We start from the raw sequence: 26,249 nt of genomic DNA on the forward strand, positions 1-26,249 counted from the left end.
CTTTTCATGGACCGATGTCCCACTGAGACACGAAAAGATCCTTTCTACCTACTATGTATTTATGTAGGCCATTTATTGTTTGTTTGTGTGATTACATTATACTGTATATTGTGTACAACACCAGTACTGTAACCCCCGCCCAAAAAAAAGTAACTAAAAATATAAACTTTTTAAATGTTCAACTGTTTTAACTTCAACTGTTCAACTGTTTTTAAATCACAAAAACTAGATTTATACAACACCGACACCTGGTGGCCAGTCATCATAACAGTCATCATTCTACTTCTAATTTCCACTCTATAATCGATATTGAACTGTAGTATTAAGCTTAGCTGTAGAATGCTAGTAACCTTTGATGTTAAATTAAGTATATTAGTTTGTACTGCATATTTAATGGTATTCTCATTTAAATTATAGATAGGCCTACTGCTCAATCCAGCTGTATGTACTATAGTGACGCTCGCCCTTTTCCTGAATTCTTACACTAATCTCTTCCATAAACACAAAACTATTCCATAATCTTTTGGACTTCGCAATACTTCCATAGTAAATGAATGGTAATCATTCAGCATGGACGGAAGCTCGGGAAGAAAAGAAAGAAAACATCTCTCAGAAGAACAAGAAACAGGTAGGCTAAAGAAACACGGATAAGAGGGAATTTAAATTTGACGGTTGTTATTGGTAGCTAATAGCTAGCTATCCATAGAAAAATGTACCTGGATGCAGATGAATAGGCTTATATAAAATTATATAAAGCAGTTAATATTGTAATGTTGTTGCTCTATTTGTGTGATTTTGCCCTATTCGTATGCACGTTAATATGCAAGTAGGATAACAATTTCAACTGAAATCAATATGTCATGTCCATTTATTTATTAAGTATGTAGCCGTGAAATAAGCGGAATAAAGTACAGTTGGCCAGTCAAACCCCTGCAGGATAATACAAGCCCCCTCGGTGTAATTTGTACAGGGTTAAAGTGAACTGTGGCGACTTATTTGAGAATTTTCTTAATTTTACTTCTTGTAATGAGGGTAGTATTAAACAATAATCCTCGTTTAGTCGCTAGAGGGCGCCAAACCCACACAGTTGCATCTCTGATGAGCTCAGTGATATTTTCATGTTGTAAAGAACTATTATCCTTCAGAGTTGAGTGTGCTGTGAAGTCTGTCAGGGGCAATGGGGGTTTTCATTCTCATTTTCTTATTCTTTTGATCTTTTTGTTAATTGTTTATGTGACCTGATTAAGCTACCATTAATTCTGATGCTGTTAGATTTAAGTGGAGTGTGTTGAGTGTGTGTGCGCATAAACAAGACAGTGAGGATGAGAGATGAAAAGAGAGAAAACCAACATGAGATTTCAACAGCCATTGAGCAAATGAATCCTAAGAGAGAGTCACATTCAGCAGCTGTCTTATTCTTAAAAAAAGATATACACAGCTTTCTCTCTTTTTAACCCAATTGTAATCAGCCGTGGTTCGAAAGGGATATATCATGTGTGTAGACTGAAACTGGTTGTGTGTTTCTCCATGACCTAGAAAACCCTGCACAGATACATTCGTTGGTCCGTCACACCATTCTGCATATCAGGGACGACTGAGAGTGAATGTGAGAGAACATAGAGAGAGTGTGTGTGTGTGAAATGTTTGTGTTTAGAAAGTTTTAGGGGTACATATCTTAATTAATCCGTGTACATCTGCATGAATGTGTGTGTTGTGTTTACTTGGATCTCTTAATTACCCAATTAGCCTTTCATTCACGCAGACTCCCAAAGGGTAGAGCATAAGTGTGTGTTTGTGTAAGGGAACGGCTGGTGGTTGATTATTATCCAGCTCATTTTGGCTTGATTTCCCTGATGAGATGATAAATGACAGCTCTTGAGTAGCACACACACACACACACACACACACACACACACACACACACACACACACACTGAGAGAATTTTGTGCCACTGGATACAAGTGAAATTAGATATCCAATAATATGTCCAGCAGATCTATAAAATGCATTTTCCAGCTGGTCGGTTTTGATTGGTCACTTTGCAGTTGACTGACCTTCAGTAGGTGTGATTATAACTAACACGAGCATCAATCAATTATGCACTCTAACCTCCGCCAAGTGTGTGTGTCTGTGTGCATTTGAGTGCTATAATTATGATGTATACTCATATTCAGCCCAGGTCATAGGTCTGTCTGATGGAGAGTTGAGAAATTCCAGAACACAGCAGTGTGTGTTCACCAGTTTATTTGAGCTGTCTGTGTGTTTATGCATGAGCCTTGTGTTTTTCCGTCACAGACTTATAGTCGCACCTGTTAACATTCTACCACACACATATGAAGTTATGAACATGCCAACCGGTGGATTGAGAAGTAATAGCTAATAACTCAATTTGCACAGGAAGTGTGGACTGTTTGTTCTTGTCTGCCAGTAGACTAGCACTATGGGAAAAGTTGTGCCCAAGAAAATACACCTTTACATACTCCCATCCACACTAGTGGTAGAAGAGGTGTGTGCTTGTGAACAGGTTTTTGAATGACATTTTACACATTACACATTACATTTGATGGCTATTTTAATTCAGTTTGTTTCAATTCCAATTAATACATAAGCTCTTGATTCAATTTTTATTCAATTCAGTTTAATGTCCAATTTGGTTACTTCTCTTTTGAGAATCTCTTTCAGCTTATGCTTTGTTATGTTAGAATTAACTATATACTATAGTATTTATTAATATTTTGAATTAGTTTTAATATTGATATTTTCATTTTGTTTGTTTTTTTTTTAGCAATTTTTTGTTGTTTTTATTAGTTTTTATTATTTATATTTTTGTTTTCTTTAACATATTGATTTCAGTATTAATTTGAGCAATTTTAATACTTAAACGTATTTTAGTTATAAAGGCAACATGTCAAATTTAATGTTTTTCATCTAATATTTACATTTTGTTTTTATTTAAGCTTTATTCCAAATAACGAAAACGATTTGTAACAGTTTTAGTTTTAGCTAACAACAAGTGTTTCAGACCGATTCAAACAGTACCTCGTAAATATTCATGAAAAGAACTGATTTGAAAGAGTCATTTGTTCACGAATCGGACTGCACCAGTTGCGTCTTGTCTGTTTCTGCGTGCAGTCTGCGATTTCGTTGTCAGTTTTTTTTTTAAATCACACTGAATACAGGCCAGAAACTCACATTCACAGTAAATTTTATTTATTTTCAGAAAACATTCGCTGACACCTACAGGACAGGAAGTGCTGTACACTATCACACAGACACTGAAAAAGGCATAAAGTACAAGATCGATCTTAGGGATCGATAAAATGAAGATTGCGAATAATCGGAAAAACACGATTTATACCATTTTTAACCTATACGTTGTTGCTAGTGCGCTCTTGCACTCGTGTGCATGTTTATGTATAAGTTAGCTAATGTTTCTTAGCTGTGTCACACGCCACATATTTACACTAATCGAGTAATTCCACATCAGTCTCTCTCATGACTGAGGTAATCTAATGGTCAGATACACACTCACAGCTTGTGTGTGGTTAAATATACAGCACTAGGTCTGTATGTGGCTAAATATACCCTCAGCTGGTCATAGAATGATGGACAGAAGGGTTTGTGACTCACTTTGTGTTCATCTGTGTGTGTGTGTGTGTGTAAGACAGAAAATGTCTCACTGTTTGTCTAATTTAGTTTATGGCTAAAAAGGTCATGAGTCAAACTGATTACAGTCTGGGGCTACCAGGTTCTAGACCACCTAGTCATGAAATCTCCCTCACTTCCTGCTAAACACACTCGAGACAGGTGGAATACCAGCCTGTAATCCATCAGAGTGATTTTAGCATACACATACACACCCTTGTTACCACAGCAACTGCCCACAAGAAAGGGGGCAATGGTGCCACTAAGAAAGAGCCAGGAATGCGTGTGTGAGGTTTCAGGCTGTGACAGATTGTGTGCATGTCCCTCGTGACAACTGACATTTTTTAGTGTGTGTGGGTGAGTGAGAGAATATTTTAAAGGAGCGATAAATACGCAAACCTATAGAACAACCAATGTAATATTTGCATTTTTTTGCGGCTGTTTTTTTTGGTGTATTACAATATTATCTGCTGCACTTTCACTGTAATTAATTGATTTCCTATGATTCTCAAGGCATGTTTTCAATCTTTTTGTCTATTCTATTCATCTCATGCGTTATTTTATCTCTGTCTGTCTCATCGGCTGTTCATATTTTTGAACAGGTTATTCTGCCCAAAGGTGAGACTGCCTGGTCCACATATGAGTTTATATTAGTTCAATGTGTTTAGGAAAAGTACAGAATACAATGTTACTCTGGTGGACAGCTTTAAATGTATTTAAAGAAATAGTTTACCCACAAAAATAAACATTCTATCATCATTTACTCATCCTCATGTTGTTTCAAACCTGTGGCTTGGCTTTATGTCTTCCATGGAGCACAGAGGAGATGTTTTCAACAATACTGGTTGCCTCTGGAGCTTTAAGGTTTTAAAAAGGATGCAAAAGTGAAAGAGTGCATCTGAATGATGCACTATATTCCAAGTCATATGATAGCTTTGTGTAAGAAAGAGAGGTAAAATTGAAGTCATCATTCACTAAATTTCTTCTCCTCCAGCGGGCTTCTAAAATTAATGGCACTGGATCATTGAGCCATTGAGTTTTCAGTTATTTCCACTGAATACTAATTTAAAATTCAGTCTGTTCCTCAAATAAAGCTATCATACAACTTCATAGCACATGAGTTGTAGACCATTTTATGATATGGTAATTTTAGATCTTGACAGCCTCATTCATTGTAATTATATTGTAAAAACTGACCAGGATATTCTTCAGAAATTCACCCTCTGTTGCATGGCAGAAAGAAACCCTCATTCTCTGTTTTTTTCCTTTCCCATAAAAAACAATAAAGCTGAATTGCATTTTCTTTATTGGCCTGTCAGAAGTAAAGGATTTGTGATGGAAAACAGCAATGCCGCATATTTGCAGAATTCAGCCGCGAGGGTCTACTCATAACAGAAATGTATGAAATAATCTGTTCACGTTCTCTCTGTCTCTCCGTCTCTCTGTCTTAGAGTTGGTGCGGAGCGGCAGGCTCATGTCTCTCTCTGTGCCTGCTGGGGATCTGAACTCTCTGTTGCCAGGTGAAGATGGTCGTCGTCTTTACATCGGTATGAAAGACCATCTGCTGTCCGCCAGCCTGGATGATATTACTCAAACCCCCCGCAAGGTATGTACTCACCCAAACACACAGGCTCACATATATTCCCCATATTCTTAAATAAGGGAAATTCTGTCATTATGTTCTCTCTTTTTTATGTGTAGTACAAAAGGAGACGTTTAACAAAATGTTAATGCTGCTCTTTTCCATACAATGAAAGTGTGGGCTGTCAGGCTCAGAACATCAAAAAATCACAATAAAACCACCATAAACAGCTTGTATTTTACACAAAACTATGATAAGACTTGGAATATATCATATATAAATCAAATGAACTGATGTTATACTACTTTTATGGTATTTTTGGAGCTAGACAGTCCCTGGTCACCATTCACTTTCATTATATGGAAAAAAGCAAGTTGAGAGTAGTAAATAACAAGAATTTTAGAGAGATAGTTAAGTTCACCCAAACATGCTGTAGTATCAAACAAGAAAGCTTTTACTAGCAGATTCAAACAAACTTTTGTTGCATGAAGGCCCCCCTGACAGTGTATTTGTGAAAGTTTGTGTGGGTAAGTGTGTGTGTGTGTGTGTGTGAGCTCATCCCTGCTTGTCTGCATAACTTAGTGTGTATTCATAATGATTTGATCTGAGCAATGCCAGGGTGGCATTCAACTGTAATTCCTCACATGCTACATGAGGAAATCACCATATGCATCAACGTTTAATATGACTAAGAGGAACTTTTATGCACACTTGTGCACCAGATTAGATTCACATCTCTCTGTGTATGTGTGTGTGTGCTGTATTTCAGATATACTGGCCTGCAAGTCCAGATCGAATCCAGAACTGTATCATGGCTGGAAAAAGCCTGCAGGTAAAACATGATTTTATGAAACGCAGCTTCTTTAGATAGCTGTTCTTGAACTGTTTAATTACAAACAAAATCAATTCAATCCTCACTGTGATAGTTTCCTTTTTATGTCACAGACGGACTGTGCAAACTTCCTGCGTGTGTTAGAGCTGTATAACCAAACACATCTTTACGCCTGTGGGACTGGAGCGTTCAACCCTCGCTGTGCCTTCATCCCAACCAACCTCTTCCTCAGGGTAAATGACTACATTTCCCAGCATGCACCTCGTGCACATAAACTCTTCCTATTGTAGCATATAGTGTAGTATGCATGTCTCAGGTGATAGAATAGACAGATTAAACAATTTTGTGAGCAATTATATTGCTAATAAATAAATTGCTAATAAATTAAATATTATTTATTAAATTAATAAAAATAAATAAAAACAATTCATAATAAAAAGTGTTTTTCATACATATCTAAAATAAAAGTAAAATATATATATAAATAATTAAAATATTCTTAATTATTTAAATTAAACTTAAAGATGTTACATATCCAAACAGAAAAAAAATTTATATTATTTATTAAAATAATTAAAGTATACTTCGATTTTTAATTAAAATTTTAAAAAAAGTTTCTTACAGATCAAAACAATATTTTATTGAAATAATTAAAATGTAATTAAATATTTTTATTAAAATAAAAAAGTTTTAGTAGGATTAATTTGGATAAGCAAAAATAAACAATTTGAACTGTAAATAATGCAGTGGGAATTTCAGGCCGAGGAACAAATGCTGCAGTATGAAGACACTGAATCAGGGAAGGGAAAATGTCCTTATGACCCTCACCAGAGAACAGCTACTGCCATCATAGGTAAGACAGCATGTTTATAGTTTGTGTGTAGTTTATCTGTTTGTGTGAGAACATGCCAGTGTAATTCTAATCTAAATCTTTGTGCATGTTTGTTCAGATGGAGAGCTGTACGCTGGCATCTCATCTGACTTTCTAAGTCATGATACCGCTTTTATTCGGAGTCTGGGGGAGCGACATGTGATTCGCACTGAACAATACGACTCTACATGGCTGCAAGGTGATATATGTGCATGTACAACCACACATACACCTGAGCTAGCACTAACACTTACACTCACACTTACAAAAATACACTCACCAGATTGTTGACAGCAATTAAGGAAGCACTGTGCTCTATCAGTTAAACAAAAGAAAATGCTACCATATTGTTTACACAATAACAGATGTATGTGTTAGTTAACTGTATTTTTTGTCTCTCTCGCCCTCTCCAGGCGCTGAATTTGTACATGTTGCAGCGATGTCAGAGAGTGATAATGAGGAGGATGATAAGGTCTACGTGTTCTTTACTGAGCGCGCACAGGAAGCAGAGGGGGCTGCTGGGAAGGTCCTCTACTCTAGAGTCGCCCGCGTCTGCAAGGTATCTAATAGTGTGTTCCTACGTGCCTAAGCGCACTTGTGTGGCTCCTGGGCCTGTATGACCACCTCTGTGAATCTGATAGGATGTGCTGTGTGATATGTCTCTGACTGTTCCTCTGGTGGATTTCTGTCATTTTCATATGAAATAGTAACAGAATTATATAATATATACTTACTAAATTTTTATAAAAATGCAAAAGTGTTACATACAAATCTAAACAGAAATAAAACAATATAGTATTTTCTTGAAGTAATTAAAATACATTTAATTTTTTGTGAAATAAAAAGTGTTCCAAACAGAAGATCCAAAGCAGAAATAAAATGAAATATTATTTTATTGAAATTTCTGTCAGGTGGATTTTGTGTCATTTTGATATCACAAAAAAATTATTAATAAACTTTCAAAAAGTACTGTAGTGGTACTATGGTAAAGGGATGGTATCAGATGGTAATACCTTGGTACCTTTGTGTATGTCAATGAATATAATGATTACCATATTTATTTAATAGGGTATTTACATTTACACCAAAGAACATGCCCAAAAACACAGTATTAACATAGTACATGTCTAAAAATCATGGTATTAGCATAGTATATATATCCAAAAATATGGTATTAGCAGGGCACATGTCCAAAAAACTCTGTATTAGCAGGGACAAGTCCAAAAAAGCGTGGTACATCTCAAAATCATGATATAACTGTGGTGCATGTCCAAAAAATATGGTAGTAACAGGGTACATGTGCAAAAAACATGGTATTACTGTAGTGTGGTATGTAGTATGGTAGTATGGTACTATCAGTGTGTTTATATCTCTTTCTCTCTTTTTCAGAATGATATTGGTGGTCAGCGTAGTTTGGTTCATAAATGGAGCACCTTTCAGAAAGCTCGTATTGTTTGCTCTGTACCAGGACCCGACGGCATACAGACACACTTTGACAAACTCCGTGAGTAATAGACACCTTCAGATAAATGCCACACACACACGCAAAAACATTTCACTCCCACTTGATTACCTAATCAAAGTTTAAAGGGGTCATATGATGCTGCTAAAAAGAACAGTATTTGGTGTATTTGGTGTAATGAAATGTGTTTATGCGGTTTATGCGGTACATTATTGTTTCTCCTCTATGCCCCGCCTTTCTGAAACGTGTCGATTTTTACAAAGCTCATCGGTCTGAAAAAGCGAGGTGTGCTCTGATTGGCCAGTCTCAAATGAAATAAGGCTTTGAGATAACCTTGTACATTTTTTTAGAATATAATTTGTACTGTTGATACTGTGTGTGTGTGTGTCTTATGCCCAAACTTCCCTGATTTATGGAACAAAGTTTATCAGTAGACTCACATACACACACACACACACACACACACACACCACACACAGACTCGGACAGAAACCGGTTTCTTATCAATCAGTCTGTGTAAACAAAGACCTCTCATAGAATAAACAATTCTTGAATCCTCATTCTGACTGAAGTTTTACTGTAGTCTCATACTCATATACTGTATCTATAAGATATACACGTTACAGCACATACAGTACATGTTGAAATGAAAAATCTCAGTTATCAGTGATGACTACACTGAAGATAGCACGTCCCCTAAACTATTCCACCCAAATATGATATAAAACAAGCAATAATCTGAAATCAAGAATGGGTTCCATATCTGGTTGCTACTTTATCAAATCTGCAAGCGGCTCTGAAAGGAACTATTCATTGTCCAGCGCCTTGGCAATCTTTAAACAGCTGAGTTTATGTAATTTGTTTAACTGTGTGCATGTCCAGTTATGTTCAAGTGTTAGGGACTTGTGAAATGTGTTTATTTCTTGGCCTACCAAAGTATTTAGAACATCCAAATCTGCTTTGTTCTGATTGGTTAACACTTTAATGTTTACTTGTGACGTAAAAATGTTCTGATGATTATATAATGTAAGCATGCTGTAATGTGAATATGCATCTCATCTTAGCTGCCCTATGGTGGTAATCTATAAGAATTCTCTTCTTTGTCTTGTTTACATTGTGCTCCATGGCCTCTAAACCACTACATCTCCCATAATCTCCCCCTGCATCAGGGACCCTCGTCTTGCCATAGTTATGATGGGCCAGACCACACTGCAGTCAGTGAATGTTAATCAGGAATAGCGAGTTTATAGATTGTACAAAGAAATGCATAAACTGACGATACAATGAGTCAGATACAAGTTAAGAAATGCTAGGTTGTTGGAAGAGTAGAGTTAGAATTGTAAGTTAATGTGAAATATGGAACAGATGAAGCTTAGGTCTTTAAGAAAAAATGGACTGGCGTGTGTTTTGGTATGCAAGATTGAAGGTGCTCCAGAATGCATCACGGTCTGGTGTAAATACGTTTAGATAATGTCTGTGTTATGTGTGTGTGTGTGTGTGTGTGTGTGTGTGTGTGGAGGGGATGCTGCCAGTTTCTGTGGCTGTGATTTTGAAGCTGAACTGAATTAGTGTATGATATGTTTTGGATTTTAAATATGGTAAATTGGAATGTTTATTAGCTGAAATTCAGCTGGATTATTTTTGAAAGCCTTGAGTTCATGTGTGTGTGTGTGTGTGTGTGTGTGTGTATACATGTACACAGTGTTGGGGAGTAAATGTACAGTACCGTTCAAAAGTTTGGGGTTGGTAAGATTTTTGATTAAAAATAAATAAATAGTAAAAACTGCAATATTGCGAAATATTAACACAATTTAAAGTAACTGTTTTCTATTTGTATATATTTTTTAAATGTAATTATTCTTGTGATGGGAAAGCTGAATTTTCAACAGTCATTACTCCAGTCATCAAGTTTCCATCCACCGATTTTTATGTGCATTTTGGAATATCGCATTAAAAAAACGCTGGATGGAAACACCAAGATGCACATAAATTCTAAAAATTCGCATAAAAAACATATGCACACAATTGAGTAGGAAAAACTTTTTATCAGATAAGAAAAAATGCACATAAACTATGATGGAAACACATTTACCGAATAAATTTCACCATGCGCATAAAAAAAAAGTAATGTGACTGCACGATGGGATGGGATAACTATGGGATGACTAACCAGCGGACCGAGCTCATTGCACAGCATCTGAAATGTTGTTTTGGTTTTTCTGAACAAGTCTTTCATCAAAGTATTTTTGTATAATTGTATTACACGACCCAAACAACAGGCATTCACCTCCGAAAAAAAATGACTGCATTAATTGTGTTTCATCTGCTTGCTCTGAGGCGCAAGTAATTCATCATATATGAAAATTATTATATTAAGTGGCTTCTCCTACTTTTCTTAGTGATATATAGTGCCAGTTTATCAGGAAGTGACGATTTTGTTCTCTTTGACTCGTTGGATGGAAACGGTGCTTTATTTGCAAATGTTTTATGTGATATTCCAGTTTTGTGCATAAGTTAAATTCGAATCTTTGGATGGAAACATAGCTAGTCTCACATGACCCTTCAGAAATCGTTCTAATGTGCTTTTGATAGAGAGAGGGACGATTGATATTTAAATACATATTGGCTCTAAACAGTTTAATGTTATATATTTCAACATAGATTAATAGAAAACACTAATTAACACCTAATGAGTACTTTAGGAAATTATTCCTTATGGTTATATACAGAGGTTTTGTCACAAAGTGACCTAATTTTCTTGAGTTCACCCTGAATATTTTACATTTTTGAACCATATGTTGATAAATATTTCTTAAAATGAGTGCACAAGTGCATGTGCCATTTGTCTTGGTGGTCTGCTGAATGTTTTGAAGGCCGCCAGTATCTGTGTGTGTGCATTTTCACGTCTACGGTGGCACCCCCATCCTGTTTCCACAGAATCTACTGGCTACCTCAGGATGAGGATGAGGGAGGAGAGCAGAGAGCAGGAGAGTCAGAGGTTAGGAGGGATAAGGACGGATAGGGGCAGGATAGAGAAGTGTCAACAAGTGCAGGGCAGACAAAACTATCTGCCCTCAAGGAGAACAAAAGCTTTTGTTGGATGAAATTGACACAACTATAGCATCCCTGCAAAAGTGAAAGAGAAGAAGAGCCAGGGAATGGGGGGTAGTGAAAACAATTTGAAAGAGAGGGAGGAGGGGTTGAAGAGAAATAAGGGATAGTAATGGGATTGAGAGGGAAAGAGGGAGTGTGAATGCTTAATTAAAGGGATTCTTTTGGTTTGTGTGTAAAATATGAGGGGAAAACGGAGCGTCTGTGTTTATGTGTGCGGTCATAGCCCAGAGCGGTGTGTAATAAAGGTTTCAACCATTTTATAGTACTGATCTAGTTTATGTTCTCAGTTTTTAACAGTTTACGAGAGTCAGTAAATCTATCTCAGGTTTCAAAAGCGTGTCCGTGGTAGTGTGAATGTTTAACACTGCGTTTCCAACTAGTGGGTTGTGCCCCATATCTTTTATTGTTGTCAAGGGCTGTGTGTTTGATCAAACGCGCTAAGAAATTTTAATGTTTTAAAAAAACATTCTCCTATGCTCACCAAAGCTGCATTTATTTGAACGAAATTACAGTACAAGATCTTTCAGTAATCAATCTAATATGCTGTTTTGGTGCTCAAGTAACATTCCTTATTATCAATGTTGAAACCAGTTGTGCTGTTTAATATTTTTGTCAAAACGGTAACACATTTTAGGATTCTTTTATAAATAGAAAGTTTAAAAGAACAGTGTTTATTTGAAATATAATTTTTTTCTAACAATTTAAAATTCTTTACTGTCACTTTTGATGAATTTAATGTGTCCTTGGTAAATACATACATCAATTTCTTTAAAAAAGCAGTCTTACTGACCCCACTCTTGCATATTGTTTGGCCTGTGAAGTTGATGGTCATTTACATTTTTGTTTACTTTAATAGTTTAAAAAACTATTAAACTATTTTTGGCCAATGTAAAATTTGGGTCCTGAAGCAAAACCAGTTGAGAACCACCATCTTAATGTGTGTGTGTGTGTGTGCGTGTGTGTGTGTGTGTGTTTGATTTGATTTGATAAGGTGTTTGATCATATCTGACATGGCTGGAATGCGAGAATGCAGAAATGAACTAGCATACCCCCAACAGCACAAGTTTATTGTGAAGATATAGGTGTGTGTGTGTGTGTGTGAGTGTTTTTGAACAGAAATGAAACCACAAAAATGTTGCATTACACATGTTTGTTTGTATGAGAAAGAGAGTGTGACCAGGTAAATATTCTTTTTATGAGTTTATATAGCCTTGAGAGGAATTTAGAGACCACACACACTCACTCTTTCTCATTTGCATTGACTGAAGCACATACAAAGCATGCTTAATATTCTAAACCTGTTTTCTGTTTTTCTGTAGAGGATATTTTCATTCAGCGTGGAAAAGACAAAAAGAACCCCCTCATCTATGGGCTCTTCACCACTACCAGGTGAGTCTTACAAACTGACCTGGTATCAGATTTTAAAAATGTCACTGTAATAAATCGCATTTGAAGACTAAATTCATAGCTGAACTAAGAGCAGACATTAAAAAGGAAATTTCTGTCATCATATACTCAACTTCAAGTCATTGCAAACTCATTTCACTTTCTTTAAAAAAAAACTTTTGATAACTAACTTCTTAAATTTATATAGCGCTTTTCTGGGCACTCAAAGCGCTTTACATAGAATTTTGACAATTTTGATATTGTCCTTGAATACTTTGAGATTAAAAAAGATGTTTAGCAGAATGTTGGTGCTGCTCTATTCCATTAAAAAAAAACTAAATGGTGTCTAGGGACGGTCAAGCTCCAAAAATGACAAAATCATCATCAAATGAGTCCATATGACTTATGTGTTACATTCCAGGTCTTCTAAAGCTATTTAAAAGATTTGTCTGAGAAAAAGTCTAGAAATTTAAGCTGTTCTACATTGATAAATTTGAATAATAAATTAAGAAACTTTCAATTCAAAACAAAAGTTTTTAAAATAGCTGTAAAATCTTTTTTTTTAAATAAATAAATTTTATTCATGTTATTCAGCAAGGATCAAAACAGCTAATCAGCATATTAGAATGATTTCTAAAGGATTATGTGACACTGAAGACAGGAGTAATGTAGATTTTCAGTGAATAACAACAACTTACATTTCAGTCTGTTCTGCTCAAAGAATAATTGTATGGCTTCAGAAGTCAAGTTACTACTGTAGTGGTACTTTTATGATGCTGTTTTTTCGTTTTTGGAGCTTGACAGCCCCTGGTCACCCTTCACTTTAATTGTATGGAAAAGATCAACGTGCACATCATGACAGCCCTGTGTGTGTATGTGGTTAAGGGTGTGGATAAAACTGCAGTATTACTGAGTCATACTTTCCAGCTGGCCTAAGATGACATTAATGATGCACCCATGATGTTTAAAACACATTAGAAGTTGAACCAATTTTACATCAGCGATCTCAAATAGCATATGCCTTCATCTATCTTTTTGAAAATGTGTGTGTGTGTGGTGTGTGTGTGTCTGCCTAAGGTTTTGGAGAGGGTTGCATAGGGTGGAGTCCACAATGAAGTATGGATATAGAAAAAGCTGTATGGAAAGAGTGACAGTATTATTGCTCTCTGCTGAGCAGTTCCACTGAGTGTGTTAAATCTCTCAGAGACTTTCCCAGCAGACCCAGATTCAATTCAGTTCAGATCAGGTGACATTTTACCCTCACCGAGGAGTCGGTGCCTTACTGCCGACTGGCTTTACGCTTGAACTGAAGTGCCACTTTCATTTGTGCCACCAGAGCTTGGTTTTAATTGGATTTATGTCTGGTCAAAAGCATGTAGGTGAACTGAATAAGATGAATTCTGTTGTTTTGATACATTGTGATTGCTAGTTGATGCTGTCTACTTACAGTATATCTCTCAATCAATTAATAATTCATGTTTCTATTTTTATGTGTGTTTGTTTCCTCTCCCAACAGCAATGTCTTGAATGGATCCGCTGTGTGCGTTTACCGCATGCAGGACATTATTAGAGCTTTTAAAGGAAATTTCCTTCATAGGGAGGGTCAACAGTACAAGTGGACAGAATATACAGGCAGAGTTCCCTATCCTAGACCTGGAACAGTGAGTGTTCCCATGCGATAAGACGATTTTTTTTATGATTATGGACTATTAAAATTCTAATCGATTTCTTTGATTATAATAAAAAGAAAAGACTAAAAACTAAAATCAATGAGGTGAAAATCAATTTCTGGACCATAATACTGAGTTTTCTGTCAATCTTCAGTGTCCCAGCAGCACATATGGAGGGTACAAATCAACAAGGGAATATCCTGATGAGGTCATCTTCTTTAGCCGCACACATCTTTTAATGCAGGAAGTGGTACATCCTCTTGGAGGTCATCCTTTGCTCATCAGAGTGGGCGTGCCTTATAAACTGACCCGCCTCCTTGTGGACAGAGTGGAGGCGGTGGATGGAAAATATGACGTGCTGTTCATTGGTACAGGTGTGTGTTTGTGATGACTACTGCAGTAAACTGTAGGTTTACTGAATTTTTGACAGATCTGTCCATTTAGCTTGTAAATATTGTGTGTATTGTATGTGTGTATTCAGATTCTGGCCTGGTTCTGAAAGCGATTCACCTGCCTAAAGCCAGCGGACAGAATCAGGAGATAACTCTGGAACAGCTGCAGGTTTTTAAGGTAAAATCTCTCCAGATTTAACATTCCAGATTCATATGGATGACCTTTTGAGCTTGAAGCATTAACTGCTCATCTCCTGTCACTCAACAGAACAAGTCACCGATCACTGCCATGACGCTGTCCAAGAAAAAGGTACCATGTTCATCACTGGAAGCACACATACACAAACATATACATGTAAGATACACCGACACACTTTTAAAAACCTTCCCATCTTGTCGTCATGGCAACGTGAGAGGGTGGAAGATATTTAAAATGAAACTGTGAGTTTTCACACATTGGTTCCATGAAACACTCGCAGAAACCTGAAGATCTGGGATGGAAAGAGCTCTGTAATTCTGGAGCTGTATATGAGAATGTGGTTTAGATGTTTGCGTTTCTGGCCCAGTTTTCCTGCTTGCTGAAAAACAGCGATAAACAGCATCACAGCCCATATCATTGTATCTGTGTGTGTGTGTGTGTGTGTGTGTGTGTGTGCTGCTTCCAGCAGTGGCTGTTTGCTGGATCAGCAGAGGGTGTGGTTCAGTTGGGTCTGTTCCACTGCGATTTGTACGGCCAAGCCTGCGCTGAATGCTGTCTCGCTAGAGACCCATACTGCACCTGGGACGGCCACTCTTGCAGCCCTTACATGCCAACTGCACGCAGGTGACACACATCTCACACTTGTATGGGCAGCTTGTTTGATAGAATCCATTACATCAGCAGTTTCCTGTACACTGAAACCGGAAAGCATTGGTATTTGGGATATCTGAAATAAATCTGATCTGAAACATTCCTCCCTGTCTGCAGAAGAAACATTAGTCAGGTTAACGATGACGGCAACCCGCTGAACCAGTGTGTCAGACAGGGAGGTAAGAGACACAGGCAACCAGACATTTACTATTGCTAAACATCCTGCTTTGGAACAGCACCGTCAATTTTGTTTTTATTTATATGTTTTTATGATTTCATTCATTGCTCACTAAATCTGGGTAAATGTAATTGAAAGCCCTAAATTATTTTTATTAAATTATTAATTATTAAATTATTAATTATTAAAGCCCTAATTCTTTCATTTAATTTATGTATTAATTTCATTTGACTTATTCTATTCATTGTTATTCAGCTGGTCTTCAGGTGGACGCAGAGGAGAAGACACAAGTTGTTGCCTTGGGTAATAGCACCTACCTGGAGTGTCTACCCAAATCTCACCATGCCACAGTTACCTGGTTTAAAGACATAGGCGAGAACAGCTTGGAGCAACATAAGGTACATGCACACTCATGCATGAACTAAAAACATGATCAAATATTGAGATATATCTCTAAATTTATCTCAAATTTTGAACCTTCTGTCTTCCAGGTCAGATCTGGGGAGCAGCTGGTTGTCATTGACAGGGGCATCCTCATTCCCAGGGCTGAGCTCAATCATGGCGGCATTTATCATTGTCAGCTTGAAGAGCATGGATTTCGCTGGACAGCCGTTACTGTTCGTTTAATTGTGTGGAGCCCCGCTCTGCACCCCACCCTTGTCTCCTCCCAGCCATGGTACCAGGATGTGATGGCATTGATCAACCATGGCAAACTGGAGCAACACTGCAAAGAATTCAGACAGCGTCACAACAACAAGGAATCAGGGAACCACAAGCATAACAAACAGGACAGAAAGAGAGCAGACCGGCACAGGCACAGAGGAGCGGGAGAGAAGGAGAAAGGAAGGGGGCGGAAGAACCGGAGCCGAATGCAGAGTTCAGCACAGAGGCTGCCGAGGAGTGCATAGACCAAATCACAGGTGTTTACAAAGCTGCTCAAAACAAAAGAATACAACAAAACATGCAATATACAGTATATACACAGTACATATACACACAGCATCATAATAACAGACATTTGCTTTGTTTCAAAACCTAATGAACTGCCTGCATGCAAGTTTTAAAAAATACATGCAAGATAGGGGATGACTATAGAAAAATGTTGATAAGCTTATATTTTATTAAATTCATTCAAAGACGTGTTTCAATATAGAGTGATCAAAAGTTTGGGTGCAGCAAGATTTTTGCATTAAATTGATCAAAAGTGACAGTAAAGACATTGTTACAAAAGATTTATATTTTAAACAAATGCTGTTCTTTTGAACTCTATTCATCAAAAAATTGTAGCACTGTTTCCACAAAAGTATAAATCAGCACAACTGTTTCCATAATTGATACTAATAATAAATGTTCCTTGAGCAACAAATCAGCATATTAGAATGATTTCCGAAGGATCATGTGATGCTGAAGATTGGAGTAATGGCTGCTGAAAATTCAGCTTTGCCATCACAGTACTAAATTACATTTATAAAATATATTAAAATAGAAAACAGTTATTTTACTTTACTGTATTATTGACCAAATAAATGCAGCCATGGTCAGCATGAGACCTTACTTCTTACTGACCCCAAACTTATTAACAGTATTGTAATTAAAAACATTATTTTACCAAATATTTAATGTATACTATGACATGCTAACTGAAAACTTGTGTTGTTCAGAATTGTAGAGTGTCAAATCTCTTAATGAGTTCAGTGACAAGTAGAATGCTGCCTATGTAGGCAATGAGGCAGCTCACCAAGTTTTGGAACAAAGCTAGTATCTGAATCATATGAAGGATTGTTACCAAGCAAATTAAGAATGATCTGGTATTGGTGTGGTCAAGAAGAAGTGTTTACTTTAATATTAAAAACCAATTGATTATTTGAGGACTGTGTTAAGCATATTTGACACATTTTTTAAGGCAAGGGAGTGTCCCCAAATTATCCTCTGTTGAATAAAAGACACATCTTCCAAAGTTAGGGAGCATCTTAAAATGTTCTTTGTTTAAAAAGACTTCAGTGTTGATGGCACTTTTTCATCTGTACTGAAATGTATTGCCTTATTTATCTTTCATGGTATTTATTTTCTTGTGTTTTTGTGCTTTGCGTTTATTGTCTTGCATTTTAAGTGTAAAAATTGTACATGCTATTATTTTCTTTTTAGTATTTAAATAGAGTGTAATTCTGTCTCTGACGTCACTCCTTAAGGTTTCGAGACATTTATTTAAATGAATTAACAAAAGCAAAAGTCCCAAAATGCAGCAGATCCTGTAGGATGATGAACGATGTGTTTCTCTGGGGATCGATGGAGGCACAAAGGGTGTGTTATTTTACTGGACTGAAACGGCAGCTACTTTCTTCTGCACATGGACGATGCACGACTGCCAAGAAGTTTGGCACCCGCCCTGAAAGGCCTCCATTCAGAAGGATGGAAAACCAAAAGATAAATTAAGAAAAAAGGATTTAAAGGCTTTAAAGTACAGTACAAACAGAGAGAGAAGAGGAGCAAATTCAAATGCGGTCAGACCCAAACCACATGACAGAGACAGAAGCAGTGATCTGTGTGTATATGTTGGAGCAGCTCGGTTCACCAGGAGACTCAAACAAAACTCGAATGTTGTTAACAGTCATAAAATAAACTAAGAAAATGTAGAATAGATGTTTCATGTTCATGTTTTACATATGAAGAGGTAAATCCTGCCCTCAATAATTTGAACCTTGTGTGATTTTGTCTTACCTTTAACTGTAAATCTGGTTTTCATTAATGCACTTTGAACCTTGAATAAAGTGTTTTGGAAGACTCTCATGAAATTGAGAGAAAAAGAACAGAATTCAGCATTGCACTACTTAACGTATTCCACTTTGTAATAATAATAACATTTGCATACAGTATGCTGCTGTATACAGTACATTTACATACATTTTACATTTAGACATTTAGCAGACGTTTTTATCCAAAGCGACTTACAAATGAGGACAATGGCTTCCATCAACATCAACAAAAGAGCAATGATATGCAAGTGCTATAACAAGTGTCAGTTAGCTTAATGCAGTACACGTAGCAAGGTTTTTTTTTTTTAAATCATATAATAAAAAGAAAACAGATAGAAAAGAAAAAGAATAGAGCAAGCTAGTGTTAGAGAAAAATGAAAATACCAAAAAAATGACTGCATTAGTATTTTGGTCTGTATAATATAAACAGAAAAACACTCTCACATGCACAAACATGTGCTGGAATTTTCTCTGTCCACTGCTTGCTGTGTGACAAGCATTTGAATTCCATGAGCGCATTAGTGTATATTACATCCTACTTATAAATGACAGGACACTGGGAAATTGACTAGGCGGGTTGCCTTGGATACAGCTGCCCCTTAAAACACTCACAGAACTGAATACCAAATAGACTTGGAGAGCCTATATGTGAGTAAATGAGATCAGTGATGCAAATAACGAAGTGAGGGGGAGAGATTGGAGGAGAAACAGAAAGAAAGTGAGAAAAATTGCACTATTTTATGTTAAGGAAGATGACTGCCTTGATGTTATTCAATACTTACACGAAATGAAGACATTAACTGTCTTAATACACTTTTTTGATCTTATTTAGCACAATTATTCAGCATATATTATAGCACAGTTTAAAAAAGAAAGAAAGAAAAAAAGGTTATCAAAGTATAATAATTTTCTTTACCTCTGAAACGAATTTCCTTTTCAGCTGTTGTCATTTAGGTATGTTTTAGTCTACTGTTTTAGTCTTTCTAAAAGCCAATAGTTAATGCTGTAAATGAATGTAAATGTCAAAGGTCATTGCAAATAACAGGATATTTAACATGGAGATACTACATCAAGATAATAGTAAGGTGAACTTGACCTTCTGACTCCACATCCTGGTAAAAAAAAAAAAAGCCTCCTCAAAAGCAAATACTGACATCTGCTAGGAAGTAGTCCTTCACAATTGCTTTATTCTAGTATGGAACAACCACTTTTTACAATCCAATTAATTCCTGATGAATAATAATCAAGTCTTGCCCTACAGTTTTCAAGTTGAATACATTGTTTCACTTAGAAATATATCAAAGTACTAATGTAAACTGACTTGTGAATGTTGTTTCATGTGGACTACAGTCCCCTAAAGAGGTCGAGAGAGTAAGTAGAGGTCAAGACTGACTCACAGCATTACTCTGGCTCTACTTCAGAGGGCATTATTGCAGGGGGAGGTTTTTTGGATAATAACAGGATCTAAGAGGTTGTGGTCATGGTCAGGGTTTTGTGACAGGGTCAAAGCTGACCTAAGTTTTGCTGATGTGGTTGACAATTCCTTTAATTCTAGCCTATAAATTGAGAGCTGGGTAAAAATACACACAGCCCACTGCACAGGACGTGGGAGAGAGCAGCGCCAGTAGCTCAATCAATCCGCGGCGTCTACCGCCCCTTGTGGTGAAATCTGTGTACTATGTCTGTCTGGACAGGCTGTCTAGACATCTCTTTTTGTGCATATAAATGAATAATTATCCATAGGTTTATTATTTATTAATTCTATAACTCAGCCCTCTGATAAACTACATTAAGGTATGAGTATATAAAAACACAAAATGCGTTTACATGCAATTTTACGCACGTCTTTTATGTCATGAGATTTATCTCTGAATGTTACGCGGAACAATAACGTCAACGTTGTGTTTCAGTACGACAAATATTTAGTGCGGACTCAGTTGGCAACCTTCATCCTGGGCGAAGAGCTGCAGGTAAATATTTAACTTCACAAATCCCCCGTTGCATTGCATGCATCTGAAACATGACAAAACAACCCAAACTCAAGCAGTAATAGTCAAAAGGCTGCGGGTTTTCGCTGAAATCTCGCAGAATAACTGCGAATTCAGAGGCCTGCATTACAGCTAAAGCTTATCGTAAAGCTAACGTCAGGTGACCACTGTCGCTTCCTTGATCCGTTTATTAACATTTATTGTTTGGTTGATCTGCGTCTGGTTTGTCAGGTTGTGATGCTGAATGTTTGTGAGAATATCGATGTTTGTGCGTCATGATTTTTAAGACCCGCAAATCATTGTTGCTGGTGATTTCAGTTTCTCTGTCATTAGAGAGAAACTTCATCACTAGATAAAATCTTTTTAGGTTTCATTGCTTATGTCAGTAAGTAAATAACCCAATAAATTGATTAGCAACGAGTAAACTGACAGCTGTCAAAACAGACTCAGGAAACTGGTCGAGGCACTTCATAATGCCTGTGATTACATATGTTAAGTGAAACTCAAGATCGTTCGTGAAAAATAAGGTTTTGAGTTTAATTGCACAACCTTAATAAATAAAGATGCTTTAATTGTTAACTGAAATAAAATATAATATTGAAAAAATAAAAATGACAACAATATTACTAAAACTTTAAAATGTATGGAAAGCATAAAATGTAACAATAAAACTAAAAACTATAATATTATCTTAATGATACTAAAATAATGCTGTCTTAAATGGATTGGATATGCAATGTTGCCTAATATTATTTTCCCCATTGTGTAGTTTGAGAAAAAACATTTCATGATGCTGTTATAGATCATTAGCAGTGCCATATTTTATTTTTTTCTTTCATCTATGGAAATAAATAGATTTTTTTATAATAAAAAGTTTTTTATAATATGCAATGTTTCCAAAATAATTACAATTACACACTCTTTGTATGGTGAATTTACCATACAATGCCATTAAGAATGATCTGGTAAATATTATCATTCTTATAAAATAAGTATAAAATATAAATGATCAAAAAATATGTCAATAAACTGTCATTTGTACAAATTTTAATAAGAATGTAGGCCTATGTCTTGCATCACATTTAACTTTAGCTTTACATCACTAATGGTGATGATGATGATTTGTTGCAGCGGGTGGAGGGATGAGCCGCTCTTCTGTGACCGGTCAGGATGCGCAAGAAGCAAGCAATGGTGTGGACACTTCTGACTCTCTCAAGGCCTCAAGTTTGTCAGGACCTCATGGATTCACCACCCAGGGGTTAATGTTCAGTGATGGGGCTGATTTTGAGACTCTCAAACACACACTTCACCACATAGACTCATGTAGAGACAAACACACACTCCAGTCACACACAGATCACTCAGAGTCACTGGTTCAACACAACCAGTGTGCACATATTCCAACTGAAGACGGCTCACACGAGGACACGCACTCCTGTGAGACTGAGCTAATACACGGCCGCTCTAAAAAAGAACTGGAAGAATGGAGGGGGGAGGAGGATGAGAGAAAGACAAGTGATGGAGAGGTGAACAGTGTCAACAAGGGAGAGATCAAGCAAAAAAAGGAGACTCTTATTTCTGTACAGGTAAGGGGTTAGATCAAAGCTGTGCGCTGGTACTCATTCAATTAAATACTAGTGTATAATGTAATCAAATCTTAATATTATTAATAGGGTTGCAAAGGGGTGGAAAATTTCTGGAAACTTTCCAGAACTTTTGGAAACTTTCCATGATTTATTTGGAAAGTTTCCAGATAATTAGTGGAAATTTTCCACCCCTTTGCAACCGTAATAAAAAAAATAATAAAAAAAAATTTAAACTTACTAACATAATAATAATAATAATACAATTAATAACTAACATCATAATTATAAAATAATGAATAATAATTAAATAAGTCCTACAAATTATTACATTTAAAGAGCTATATCTAATCTATGCTTTTGTACTCCATTTAATTAAATTATAATAATTACTTGTGTATATATAACAATTAATTAAATTATTACATATAATATTATAAATACTAACATAATAATAATAAAAAATAAAAAAATAATTTCCACAAATTACATAATAATAGTAATAACAATAATCTCCATAAATTACATTTAAGGAGTTAAATCAAATGTATGCTTTTGTATTCACTTTAAATACTAATTTATATTTAATATAACAAATATTAACATCATGTTAATAATAATAAATAATAAAATATTAAAGCTTAAGTTTGTAACAATATTTCCAATAAATTAATACTTTTAATTCACTTAATTTATTAATTAATAGTGAAATAATTTAACTTTATGTCCAACTTGTGTAACTCAAATATGTCTGTCTTGAACTTGAACTACAGCCAGTTGGTACGCTCTCAACTGAACACCCTCCCACTCGCTCAGAATCTGATGAATGGGCCAATCCTGATTCTTCGGATGAAGTCCAGCCAAATGCTTCCATTTCTCCTGATGAGGCCCCTCCCCTTGTTCCAGCCCCTCCTCCCGACCAGGCCACACCCCCTCTGCTGTCGGACCTGGACGATTCTCCGTGCCCGGCTCACGTGATGGCGGAGGTGCGTGTACGGTCAGTGCCAGAGCGAGATCGAGTCGTGCGTGGCATGCAGGACAGTAAGAGCCTGGATGAGATCAGTGGGGCGTGTGGGGTCGGGGCACGAGGAGGCGGGGCTAGAGGCGGACAGGTAGAAGGACGCAGAGCTACCATATCCAGCGCCCTCGAATTGGAGGGAACCGTCAGCCATGATGGAGATCTCACACACTTCATCACCAAAAATCTTGAACAGAAGATTAAAATGAGCTCGCGGCCGAGTCTGGACACAGATTGTGAGTATCTAAGGGTGTCAAAAAATTGTTTATAATTTGTTATGTAATATACCAGTAATATTTGATCTGTGTGTGGCTACTTCAGCGGACTGTTCTGGGCCTGTGGTACGTGGTCGTGGCTCTTTGCGTCGGCCGGCTGATATTCCGCCCATTGACCCGTCAGTTCTGGCAGACCTGCACAAACACACACAGGATGTGGCTCAGAGTGTAGAACTGATGCTGCGAAGCCTCAATGGAACTATACAGAATGTGAGTATTACCCTGGATCATATACAGCCAGCCAAAAAATATTTAGACACTTAATCCACATTTGAAAATACCGAAACCGAAACCAGCCTGCAAATAAATTGTGCTGTTCCTTTTTTTTTAGAATTAATTCTTAGCCATTTTTGAACTAGTTTTTAGCCACATGGTCTCAAGGTAATTTTTATTGGCTATATAAAGTCAATTCCCCTCAACTTCACACTTCACCTTTTTCCACTGATGTTATGCTGGTGCTGGTTCCTGGCCAATTTGCATACTGTTTCAGACTTCTACTACAAAAAAGCCAGTTCTGAGGCATTTATTGTTCCTGTGATGGCAAAGCTGAATTTTCAGCAGTCATTACTCCAGTCTTCATTCTAATCGTTCTAATGTGCTAATATGAAACATTTAATATGAAACATTTTTTAGTATTCATGTTGAAAACAGTCATGCTTCTTAATATGTTTGTGGAAATCATTATATATTTTTCAGGTTTGAACAGCATTTATCTGAAAAATAAATATTTTATACCATTATAAATGTCTTTACTGTCACTTTTCACCCATTTCATGTGTCTGTGCTGAAAGAATTAAATTCTTTCAAAAAAAAAAAAAAATCTGTCTGACCCCAAACCTTTGAACAGTAGTATATATAATTGAATTTAATATAAATTGTTTTCTTTATTTTGTTATAGGAAGAAACTTTTTTTAAGAGTTTTAAAACTTGATAGCTTTTTCACTGTCCGTCACTTTTTATGTATGCAACCCTCATTTTAACTCACTTATGCATTTATGCACATATTGCTTTGAATATGAATTAAAATCTTGTGTCTCTCCAGATGACTGCTTTAAGTGTGGGTTATATCCAGACCTACAGAGATTCTGTGGACAGTTTGGGAGAGTCAGTGGACATGAGTATAAAGGTGAGAGTGACTTGTATTTATCAGGTCAGGCGATAATTTTAATTTTATTTTGTGTTTTGATCTGTGTGTGCTTGTGTATGTGTTTCCAGGGAATGTACACGCTCATGGCGCGCTGTGAGGAGCTAGATCGGTCCATGCAACCTATACATGCTCTAGCTGCTCAGATCAGAGACATCAAACGAACCCTTGATGCCCTAGAAACCATCTGCAAGTAACTATGGCAGCAAACAAAACCCCCTGCCTGAGTGGGGACTCCACCACTTGGAGAAAAGCAGTGGCTCCGCCTTCTGCAGTCATTCTGCTACACACCGTGCAATGGAACCATTTTGCTAATTATAATGTTTACTAGCAATGCTCTGCAAGTGCTCGTCCCCTTAGAGACAGCTTGTTTCTCACCCTTCCCGTTTGGAGGCCACATTTTTAACCACCTCCTTTTGTCGTGGCTCCTCCCCTCTAGAATGTTCGCACGGCAAAATAGACTCCTCCCTGTGATTCATGCCGTCCAACATCCACAGGAAGCACTCTCTGTTGTTGGTGGCTTTTGGGCAGCTGATTGGTGTTACCATTGCCCCTGTTTATGAAGTCAGTGTGTGTGTATGGAACTATCGGTGGGTATATTGACAGATTGCGTGTTAAATGCCTCAAATTGAAGACATAGAGTAGAAGTTTAACACCAATATTCGTCAGTATGGAAGCCATGCTCTGTGTATACTTGTTCCTCCCGGACGTCTGTGTTTCTGCAGGATGGATGCTATGCATCCCAGATCAGTTAGCTCACCTGAAACTAAATTCTGATATCATTTACTCACCTTCTTGTTGTTTGAAACCTGTATGACTTTTTCTTCCATGGCGTGCCAAAGGAGAATTTTTGAAGACTGCTCACCATAAATCATGAGTAACAACTTACTTTTCAATCTGTTTCTCACACAAAGATATCGCATGACTTTGGAAGAGTTGTGCACACATCATATGAACTACTGTTATGATGAAAGCTTCAGTCTCCATTCATTAATTGCATGGAAAAGAGTGGCCAGGACATTCTTCAAAATATCTTCTTTTGTGTTCTTCAGAGGAAAGAAAGTCATACAGGTTTGGAACGCCATGAGGGTGAGTAAATAATGTCAGAAGTGTAATTTTTTGGAAAATTAAAAACTTTTTAAAAACTATTCTTAACACAAGCACCGGAAACGCCCACCTACAAATATTGGACTCTTGATTACCGTATTGAGAGTAATGACAAATGTCCTGTTATTTGTTTAACTGTTTTGTTGTCTGCAAGTGATTATCACAGGAAAACCCCCACAAATCAGAGGAAGGTGAGGAGAGATTGGAGGTGGTTGTGAAAAAAAAAATACAGGATGGATGAAAGTTTATTTTTGCAAATGATCTTTACCTTTCTCTGTCTGTTCCTGTTTGAACCGTCTCTCTCTTTATCGCTGTCTTGCTAACTATAACCCTGATTTGTCCAACAATCTGTCATCAATGTATATTTTAAATTATTATATAAACCAAAATAAATTTGC

The 26,249-nt window shown here is 36.7% G+C and overlaps 2 protein-coding genes across 2 annotated transcripts; both read left to right on the forward strand.

Annotated features, from left to right (window-relative positions):
• The first annotated feature begins 570 nt into the window (after positions 1 to 570).
• Positions 571 to 17,120, forward strand: sema3h (sema domain, immunoglobulin domain (Ig), short basic domain, secreted, (semaphorin) 3H). The gene is made up of 17 exons (XM_016524265.1): positions 571 to 628; positions 5,098 to 5,252; positions 5,998 to 6,060; positions 6,174 to 6,293; positions 6,820 to 6,913; positions 7,011 to 7,130; positions 7,345 to 7,490; positions 8,321 to 8,435; positions 12,827 to 12,896; positions 14,410 to 14,554; positions 14,718 to 14,937; positions 15,045 to 15,133; positions 15,224 to 15,265; positions 15,621 to 15,778; positions 15,923 to 15,984; positions 16,239 to 16,381; positions 16,475 to 17,120. Exons 1-17 carry the CDS (start codon positions 571 to 573, stop codon positions 16,889 to 16,891), a joined length of 2,217 nt encoding a protein of 738 aa, XP_016379751.1. The 3' UTR covers positions 16,892 to 17,120.
• A 3,531-nt stretch (positions 17,121 to 20,651) lies between these two features.
• borcs6 (BLOC-1 related complex subunit 6) lies at positions 20,652 to 25,797 on the forward strand. Its single transcript, XM_016524277.1, has 6 exons — positions 20,652 to 20,706; positions 21,856 to 22,310; positions 23,081 to 23,561; positions 23,647 to 23,810; positions 24,643 to 24,726; positions 24,816 to 25,797. Exons 2-6 carry the CDS (start codon positions 21,867 to 21,869, stop codon positions 24,939 to 24,941), a joined length of 1,299 nt encoding a protein of 432 aa, XP_016379763.1. The 5' UTR covers positions 20,652 to 20,706; positions 21,856 to 21,866; the 3' UTR covers positions 24,942 to 25,797.
• The last annotated feature ends 452 nt before the right edge of the window (positions 25,798 to 26,249 follow it).

The sequence above is a fragment of the Sinocyclocheilus rhinocerous genome, unplaced genomic scaffold (genome assembly GCF_001515625.1).
Source record: "Sinocyclocheilus rhinocerous isolate Xijiao unplaced genomic scaffold, SAMN03320098_v1.1 scaffold2645, whole genome shotgun sequence".
NCBI classification, from domain to species: domain Eukaryota; kingdom Metazoa; phylum Chordata; class Actinopteri; order Cypriniformes; family Cyprinidae; genus Sinocyclocheilus; species Sinocyclocheilus rhinocerous.